The sequence below is a fragment of the Salvelinus fontinalis genome, unplaced genomic scaffold (genome assembly GCF_029448725.1).
Source record: "Salvelinus fontinalis isolate EN_2023a unplaced genomic scaffold, ASM2944872v1 scaffold_0854, whole genome shotgun sequence".
NCBI classification, from domain to species: domain Eukaryota; kingdom Metazoa; phylum Chordata; class Actinopteri; order Salmoniformes; family Salmonidae; genus Salvelinus; species Salvelinus fontinalis.
The window spans coordinates 21314-31716 of NW_026601063.1; the positions used below are offsets into that span (position 1 = coordinate 21314).

At 40.8% G+C, this 10403-nt stretch overlaps 1 protein-coding gene across 1 annotated transcript; it reads right to left on the minus strand.

Annotated features, from left to right (window-relative positions):
- Positions 1 to 1727: 1727 nt before the first annotated feature.
- LOC129847460 (endonuclease domain-containing 1 protein-like) lies at positions 1728 to 5500 on the minus strand. Its single transcript, XM_055915258.1, has 2 exons — positions 4824 to 5500; positions 1728 to 4045 (listed from the first exon to the last, which is right to left on the minus strand). Exons 1-2 carry the CDS (start codon positions 5151 to 5153, stop codon positions 3344 to 3346), a joined length of 1032 nt encoding a protein of 343 aa, XP_055771233.1. The 5' UTR covers positions 5154 to 5500; the 3' UTR covers positions 1728 to 3343.
- Positions 5501 to 10403: the final 4903 nt, after the last annotated feature.

The window sequence follows — 10403 nt, forward strand, 5'->3', positions numbered from 1 at the left end:
AGGCGACTCTGGGATGCTGAACTTCTAGGCAGAGTTCCTCTGACCCGTATTATCTAACAGTCTTCTTAGACCCGTATTATCTAATAGTCTTCTTAGACCCGTATTATCTAATAGTCTTCTTAGACCCGTATTGTCTAATAGTCTTCTTAGACCCGTATTATCTAATTGTCGTCTTAGACCCGTATTATCTAATAGTCTTCTTAGACCCGTATAATGACATCACGTCTCTAATAACCCATTATACACACATACAACTTGGTAACCCTTGTGTTTGCAAACTGATTATCTATACAGTATTATAATACTGTAGGCTATCCAATTGCTGCTTCCAGGCTATCCACTTCCTGCTTACAGGCTATCCACTTCCTACCTGCAGGCTATCCACTTCCTACCTGCAGTATTCAAATGTAGGCTATCCAATTCCTGCTAATATTCTGGTCCAACAGTATATTTCAGGTGATTATAGGTAAACCAATCCCTCCTAATATTCTGGTCCAACAGTATATTTCATGTGATTATAGGTAAACCAATCCCTCCTAATATTCTGGTCCAACAATATATTTCAGGTGATTATAGGTAAACCAATCCCTCCTAATATTCTGGTCCAACAGTATATTTCAGGTGATTATAGGTAAACCAATCCCTCCTAATGTACTGGTCCAACAGTATATTTCAGGTGATTATAGGTAAACCAATCCCTCCTAATATACTGGTCCAACAGTATATTTCAGGTGATTATAGGTAAACCAATCCCTCCTAATATACTGGTCCAACAGTATATTTCAGGTGATTATGGGTAAACCAATCCCTCCTAATATACTGGTCCAACAGTATATTTCAGGTGATTATAGGTAAACCAATCCCTCCTAATATACTGGTCCAACAGTATATTTCAGGTGATTATAGGTAAACCAATCCCTCATAATATACTGGTCCAACAGTATATTTCAGGTGATTATAGGTAAACCAATCCCTCCTAATATACTGGTCCAACAGTATATTTCAGGTGATTATAGGTAAACCAATCCCTCCTAATATACTGGTCCAACATTATATTTCAGGTGATTATAGGTAAACCAATCCCTCCTAATATACTGGTCCAACAGTATATTTCAGGTGATTATAGTTAAACCAATCCCTCCTAATATACTGGTCCAACATTATATTTCAGGTGATTATAGGTAAACCAATCCCTCCTAATATACTGGTCCAACAGTATATTTCAGGTGATTATAGGAAAACCAATCCCTCCTAATATTCTGGTCCAACAGTATATTTCAGGTGATTATAGTTAAACCAATCCCTCCTAATATACTGGTCCAACATTATATTTCAGGTGATTATAGGTAAACCAATCCCTCCTAATATACTGGTCCAACAGTATATTTCAGGTGATTATAGGTAAACCAATCCTTCCTAATATACTGGTCCAACAGTATATTTCAGGTGATTATAGGTAAACCAATCCCTCCTAATATACTGGTCCAACAGTATATTTCAGGTGATTATAGGTAAACCAATCCCTACTATTGGAGACACCACTGTGCTCCCATTGATTAATGTTAACCGGTTAGATTCATTGTTATAGGGAATAAATAGTTCTGCCAAATTGAACACCAACATTTTGTGGCTGAGGAGCACAAGAGGTCTTTCACCATTAAGGCTCGGCTGGACAACAGACAGTCCTTCACAGAGATGTTTTAATAAGGTCTCTTACCTTCTTTAAGTTGTGGCCAGAGGGATGTCTGAGTCCATCTGGGTCACGGCACCAAATGTTGTAGAAGATTAGATCCAAAGATGAAGGCAGAGACTTTTTAATTGAATAGAAAGATCTTTAATCAAGCAGCTGCAGAGGAGATGATTGTGGTTTCACAGGGAAGAACCCCCTGAGTAAATGGTTCCATGTCCCTTATATAGTGGGAGGTGATAATACCATCAGATTGTTACAGTTATTTATACCAGCAACAGTTCCAGAACACAATTGCCTTGTGTTTAAGGTCCAGACACACCAGGACTCTATGAAAGGCATCACAGTCCAACACAGAACATGTCCCTTGAGAAGTTACAACAGTTCAACACTAATTCTGCCACCACACTAGTTTTCACTCACATGTGAGGGGCTGATGCTCATTGGCTAAGACTCAATTTGCTAGGGGGGGGTGAAATGTAGGGAAACAGTAATTCTGCTCATAGATTCTATATGTTTGAACGACACATTGATACATCAAGCACAAAGTGGGAGGTTTAAAATATACTTTCTTAGTCGCCAAAATAACAGAGCTTGTCTTTAACCTTTACAACCCTTAAACTTGTTTAATTATAACCATTATAACCATTATTATAACCATTATAACCATTATAACCCTTATTATAACCATTATAACCATTATTATAACCATTATAACCATTATTATAACCCTTATTATAACCATTATAACCCTTATTATAACTATTATAACCCTTATTATAACTATTATAACCATTATTGTAACGGCAGTCTAGCTCTTCCTCCTCCTCGGACGAGGAGAGGCGAGAAGGATCGGAGGACCAATGTGCAGCGTGGTAAGTTTCCATGATTTAATGCAACGAAGACAAGACACTATTCATGATTATTATTTGACCATGCTTGTCACTTATGAACATTTTTGAACATCTTGGCATAGTTCTGTTATAATCTCCACCCGGCACAGCCAGAAGAGGACTGGCCACCCCTCATAGCCTGGTTCCTCTCTAGGTTTCTTCCTAGGTTTTGGCCTTTCTAGGGAGTTTTTCCTAGCCACCGTGCTTCTACACCTGCATTCTAGCTGTTTGGGGTTTTAGGCTGGGTTTCTGTACAGCACTTCGAGATATTATCTGATGTACGAAGGGCTATATAAAATAAAATTGATTGATTGATTGATAGTACAGTAGTCTACTAAAGCAGGTCAGGTCAGTAGTCTACTAAAGCAGGTCAGTAGTCTACTAAAGCAGGTCAGGTCAGTAGTCTACTAAAGTAGGTCAGGTCAGTAGTCTTCTAAAGCAGGTCAGGTCAGTAGTCTACTAAAGCAGGTCAGTAGTCTACTACAGCAGGTCAGGTCAGTAGTCTACTAAAGCAGGTCAGTAGTCTACTACAGCAGGTCAGGTCAGTAGTCTACTAAAGCAGGTCAGGTAGTCTACATTAAACAGGGTAGGACAGTAGTCTACATTAAACAGGGTAGTACAGTAGTCTACTGTGCTGATAGTTCAGAAAGTATTGTCATTAAAAGTGAATGTTGATCACAGCGTGAATCTCAGGTCAGACTAAACCAGGTCCATTATTACCTGCTCGACCTGATGATGTCACAGGTTCCTGGTGGTTATGTCACTACATCATCATCACCAGCACAGAAACAAATACAACAGGTAGGTAATAACCTTTGACCCCCACAGAGGAACAGACACAGTCATCATCATAGACACAATGATCATGTTCATCCCCCCCATCCTTGGGGGGAAGCGATGTCGGAGTATCAACATTTAGACACTGATCTGGGAACAGCTGGACACCATCACCATAACGCTTGTTCAGCATGACATACAGTTCTGCCAAGGTATGGGGTTCCAATACTTTTGTGTTCGGTTCCTCTTGGTTCTCCCCCCAGTGTGCTACGGCCATCCACTTGTCCTTCTCACTGGTTTCACAGCAGAAGGCTGTCCACAGGAGATCTGGGATGTTCACTCTGTTGTTCAGTGTGTTGGTGTTGCTGGGCACTGCTCCAGTCACCACATAGGCCTCTATCTTGTTGTTGTTATTCTTACAGTTATCCACAAGAGCTTCTCTGATGTTGCACTCCATTGTACTCCAGCTGCCCCCGTTGAAGGACACCACCTGGGGAACGACGTTGGTCAGGGTAAAGGTGGACTTCTGATTATCAAGGTCATGAGCATGTGAACTTGGGAAGAGGTGACCTCTGTTCACCCCTTTACTTGGTATTGAGTTCTTATAGTCGTAGTTCCCAGCCTGGTGTTGGTATTCAATCTCTTTACTGTCATTCACCATTTCAGGGCTGTTGTTTTCCCCATTGAGCTGCAGGAAACAACAGTCATACGTTCATTAACAAGTTCTGTACAGTAACCTCTATTTTATTGGGGGGGGGGGGGGGGGGTCACAAACCATTGTACTCCAGCTGCCCCCGTTGAAAGAACTTGCCTGGGGAACGGCGTTTGTCAGGGTGAAAGTGGACCTCATTGTATCATCATCAGGTGCATACGAACATGGGAAAAGGTGGCCTCTGTCCAGACCCAGGTCGTTATTTATGTAGCCTGATGGTTGACTCCTATATCTATATTATTATTAAGCACCTTCACCTCATGTTGGGTTTTTATCTCTTCTATATCTATATTATTATTATGCACCTTCACCTCATGTTGGGTTTTAATCTCTTCTATATTTATCTTCAAGCTGCAGAAACATCAGACAGACATTAACACTCTTTAACAAGTTTAGAAATTAAAACTCTTTAACAATCAAGTCACAATTTAACAATCCAGACTTAAACTGGAAGTGGATCAACCAAAGGTGCATTATTGTCTCAAAGATATTGTATGTCTAGAGCTGTAAACAAATACACATGTTGAATGAATAGAGATTAGAACTACCTGAGGCTCTATCATCCAGGACTGACTAGGTAACATAACTGTCTGTGAAATATACCAGTAAACAAATACACATGTTATGTTATATGACAAACATTAGTCCTACCTGGGGCTCTATCATCCAGGACTGACTAGGTAACATAACTGTCTGTGAAATATACCAGTAAACAAATACACATGTTATGTTATATGACAAACATTAGTCCTACCTGGGGCTCGATCATCCAGGGTATATTTTTTGGTCTCTTGCCCCCAGGACCAGTGAAGGTGTAGGCTGAGAACACAGGGATCCTGTTGGTCGTGTCGTAGAGAGTTGCAAACCTGTAGAAGTTGTTGAATTTCTGGCAGATCGGCTTGTAGCGGTTCTGGTCCTGGACTTTCCCATCAACCAAAATACCTGGGAGATTTGGAGTTGTTCCCTCCAGGAAGAACTTCTCACAGTCTGTAACATCACTGAACTTCTCCACTACATGAGAAAGAGCAGGAGGAAGGAGAGAGAGAAGGAGGAGAGTAGAGAGATGATTCAATACCCCCATCATCACCTGAAGACTGTACACCACAGAGACAAAGATGAAGTTACAGAAACCAGTTGGTAGACTAGGAGACTGTTGATCTGAGTCAGGACAGACTGCTTTAAATAGGTTTTCAGAGACTCCTCCTTCATGTGTCAAAACAGAAAGGGTTGATTTGCAAACACTCCTCTGTATTCTTCCGTGGAAACTGCTGTAACAAATAACATGTGACTCACCTACTGTAGCTTATGGTTATGGTGTGATGTCTCAAAGGCCTCACATAAATTACAGATATGTTTACAACTGAATGAAATGGAGGAAGATCTGTCCAACTGAATGAAACGGAGGAAGGTGTGTCCAACTGAATGAAACGGAGGAAGATGTGTCCAACTCAATGAAACGGAGGAAGATGTGTCCAACTGAATGAAACGGAGGAAGATGTGTCCAACTGAATGAAATGGAGGAAGATGTGTCCAACTGAATGAAACTGAGGAAGATGTGTCCAACTGAATGAAATGGAGGAAGATGTGTCCAACTGAATGAAACGGAGGAAGATGTGTCCAACTGAATGAAACGGAGGAAGATGTGTCCAACTGAATGAAACGGAGGAAGATGTGTCCAACTGAATGAAATGGAGGAAGATGTGTCCAACTGAATGAAACGGAGGAAGATGTGTCCAACTGAATGAAACGGAGGAAGATGTGTCCAACTGAATGAAACGGAGGAAGATGTGTCCAACTGAATGAAATGGAGGAAGATGTGTCCAACTGAATGAAACGGAGGAAGATGTGTCCAACTGAATGAAACGGAGGAAGATGTGTCCAACTGAATGAAACGGAGGAAGATGTGTCCAACTGAATGAAACGGAGGAAGATGTGTCCAACTGAATGAAACGGAGGAAGATGTGTCCAACTGAATGAAACGGAGGAAGAGGTGTCCAACTGAATGAAACGGAGGAAGATGTGTCCAACTGAATGAAACGGAGGAAGATGTGTCCAACTGAATGAAACGGAGGAAGATGTGTCCAACTGAATGAAACGGAGGAAGATGTGTCCAACTGAATGAAACGGAGGAAGAGGTGTCCAACTGAATGAAACGGAGGAAGATGTGTCCAACTGAATGAAACGGAGGAAGATGTGTCCAACTGATTGAAACGGAGGAAGATGTGTCCAACTGAATGAAACGGAGGAAGATGTGTCCAACTGAATGAAACGGAGGAAGATGTGTCCAACTGAATGAAACGGAGGAAGATGTGTCCAACTGAATGAAACGGAGGAAGATGTGTCCAACTGAATGAAACGGAGGAAGATGTGTCCAACTGAATGAAACGGAGGAAGATGTGTCCAACTGAATGAAACGGAGGAAGATGTGTACAACTGAATGAAACGGAGGAAGATGTGTCTAATTGAATGAAATGGAGGCAATCAAATGTCAATCAACTTTCCACCTCTGATTTAGCCTCTAACACACTTACTGTAAACCAAGGCATTTAATGGATGTTTCATTTACTGTTGATGTTGCGGGACATATTTCCAGTAACTGAAGTAGATCACAGTAAGAGTTGACACAAGGCTGTGTATGTAGAGTTAGAAAATATGGTTCCTAACAACACTGTGGTCAGAGCAGCACTGGACTGATTAACTGTTTAACACCTGTAAGGGAATTCTGCCCTATGTGTAGAAAAGATTCCACCGGAAACTTCTTTGATCAGAGGTTAGTTTGTTTAATAAGGATTGCAACACACTTACATCAATCTGCAAGCAAGACACTCAGCATTGTGTTTGGCGTATTCCCCTTTAATCCCATACTATGGTTCACCCTCCCAGGGTGATGTCCTCTAACTAATACCATATAAGGTCATAGCTTGCAGCACTATTGATAATAACTAAGTCACGTGTCCTTTACAGTTGGTGGGAGATATTAACTTTTAAATCAAATGACATTTTATTGTTCACATGCACATGGTTAGCAGATGTTAATGCGAGTGTAGCAAAATGCTTGTGCTTCTAGTTCCGACCGTGCAGTAGTATCTATCAAGTAAACTAACGATTTCACAACTACCTGATACACACATTTGTAAAGGAATGATTAATAATATGTTCATATAAATATATGGATGAGCGATAACAGGATGACATAGGCAAGATGCAGTAGATGGTTTCTCTCCTCTTCCTCTTAATTGGTTTCATAAGTCTGTAGAAACAGATACTGGAGCTCAACAACAGGACGTGTCTTAGTTCCTTAATTCATCTATTTCAAACAGTAAAGTTCAACACACAGGCATATGACTTCTGCAAAAAGTTTCTTAATACAAGTGTTATTTGTAAGCAATAGGTCAAACATAGTATGTCTCTCTCATGCTCAAGCATCTCTGTATAATGTACAGATATTAAACAATTCCTTACACACCTCAGACTCAGCACTGGACTGATTAACACCTCAGACTCAGCACCGGACTGGATAACACCTCAGACTGTAGGAGTACAATTACACACATGGATAACATATAGAGGTATAAGATAGGTGAACAGTATAATTACATTTACATTTAAGTCATTTAGCAGACGCTCTTATCCAGAGTGACTTACAAATTGGTGTATTCACCTTATGATATCCAGTGGAACAACCACTTTACAATAGTGCATCTAACTCTTTTAAGGGGGGGGGGGGGGGTTAGAAGGATTACTTTATCCTATCCTAGGTATTCCTTAAAGAGGTGGGGTTTCAGGTGTCTTCGGAAGGTGGTGATTGACTCCGCTGACCTGGCGTCGTGAGGGAGTTTGTTCCACCATTGGGGTGCCAGAGCATACATAGACATAATAACATACATGTCAGACAGAGAGGCGCTTAAAGGCAATTGGACACTAGACATATGGTCTGACCATTCCATTACAAACATACATGTTAGACAGAGTGGCGCCTAAAAGCAATTGGACACACTAAGGATAGGGGAGAATAGAACAAAGAGTGCATTGATTTAGTGGTGTAGGGAAGGGGCATGGGGTCTGTTGACACACTGGGATAGAGGGTCCGGCCACTATTATAAACAAATTGAAAGCAGATGGTGGTGAATGACTTCATAGGGGACGGACAATACTATGTGGGTATAAATATAAAGGGCTGGACTTCTGAGAGGTGTGTGTTCCGCGGACATTCCAGACTGTGATACAATTTGTATTAAAAATCATATTTGAGTTCACAAAGTTCTTGTAAGAGTTATATTTGAAGTGATTTTCCACGACAAAATTGGCGAGCTTGCCAGGAGTGACAGGGACGGAGACGTTCTTGGCTGATGACGGGTTCTTTGGACAATCTGACAAACAGAGGTGGCCACCCAACTATATAAGGTAAGCAAGTTCTTACAATAGTTGAAATGTTTGTGTAGATTGCTTCAGAGTCCTGTCTCAGCGGGAGGAATGTCATGTAGGTCTCTCTCTCAAATTTCCTAAAAACGATAAAAACGAAAGAACTTTTGAATTCAAATAAATGTGCATGCATGTGTGAGTTTGGGTTTTGTATGAATGCGCATGTCTAGAGATTGAGTGAACTGGAACTGTGAACTTCGCTTGTGTCGGGTGTTTGGCTGGGGGGAGCGGGCATTTGTTCTGGTTGGACTGCTCGAGACAGGTTCATGTGTCTGGTTTGATTGGGGGAGTTGTTCCGTCTGATTCTGCTTGGCCGGGTTTGACCGTATCAGGATCTGTTTTGGGATGTGCGTAAACACACCTCAGTCAACCTGAGCGGGCGACTCGTGTCGGGTGTGTGTGATTCGGACTGCCCCTCTCGTCGGACCATCCATTTTGAGCAGCCTTGTGTGGGCTGATCGGCGCGACTGTTTGTACTCTCTAGTTGAGCGGCTGGGCTCAGGCGCAGGGCTACAACTAGCAGCCCATACGGTCAAAACAGATAATGTAGGTAGAAAATCCTGTGATACCTCTTCAATAAAATTAGTAGAAGGAATGCTTGGACAGGTTACTTATGAATAACGGCTCTAAAAGTAATAGAGAACTGCATAAATAAGTAGTTAGGAAGCCACGATACCGCTCTTTAAAAAAAAGGAACATTTTTAAAGAGGTCTGCTTGGGTGAAATATTAGGCAGGAAAAACGTTAGCCCGATTGTGCGGCGTTCAACTGCAAAAGTAGCTTATACAGTCAAAGCATAAATCAGTAGTTAAATAAATATTTCATGGTTACCGCCCCAGAAAGGGGAACTGAACGGATGAATATTTAGAAGGCAGGAAGAACGTTAGCCCGATTGTGCGGCGTTCAAATGCAAAAGAAATCCTGCGAATAAAAAACCACTCTGTCTTGCTAACAGGGTTTTGTAATTCAGTAGGTCACGCCACAATACTACTCTAATAATAGAAGAAAAGATCAGTATTGGGGGGGGTGAATAGGATATGAAGACAAGCTGATCCGATTAGACAGTAGTCTCGTCATATTGTAGAAATCTTAGCAGTCTAGGCTTATGTAGGAGGAAGTGAATTAAGTCAATAAAGAAAGACTAAGTTGTTTTGAGGTAAAAACAAAGGGATTGAATGAACAGGTGAAAAATAAAAAGGATGAATGAGAATGTTGTAAGAAATGAGTGGATCTGTGTAAAAATAGAACATTAGGAAGGAAAGACAAGTTGTGTGTGTGTAGGCAGAACGTCCAGAAAAGGGAGCGCGCAGCTCTCCTGTGACAGAGTAGAGTTGATGAAGGGTGCCGTTAACTGCTATTAGGCAGAGGGAAAGGAATTAAGAAACATCAAAGTAAAATAAGTCGTAATCAAGGATAAAAACACTGATGTGATAAAGTAATAAGCGACCATAGTAGAATTACTAAAAAAGGTGTCAAAACAAATAATAAATAAAAATACTTAAAAAGGCGTTAACCGAATAGTATAAATACGGATAGAAAAGTGTGAAACAAAATAGAAAGTAGGAGCGCCAATAAATTGAAATTATACTATAAAGTTAATAATGAATCTAGGTTGGTTAAGATAAATAGTGGAATCCAGGACACATTAAGAATTCGCGTACGGTGTAACAAAGAAAGAGGAAAAAACAGGCCGTCAGACACTCTGTGTCTACAGAAGCTACGGTCTAAAAATAGCCTGATGGGTAGACAGCGGTGCAAAATCGAGTGGCCAGGATAAAAAGGAGACAAGGGGAGGCTTGATACACTAATCAATTGAATATAGGATCAAGCAATAAGGAACATGAAGTAGAGGTAAGAAAGTATAAACAATATAAATAAATAAAGATAAAGATAAGGTATTAAATGTAATGTAA

Excerpts from the sequence above, each read along its gene's own strand:
- LOC129847460 (XM_055915258.1), bottom strand. The coding sequence starts at position 5,153 with ATGATGGGGGTATTGAATCATCTCTCTACTCTCCTCCTTCTCTCTCTC. Across the intron at positions 4,046-4,823 it reads CCTGGATGATCGAGCCCCAG|CTCAATGGGGAAAACAACAG; the intron begins GTAGGACTAATG and ends TGTTTCCTGCAG.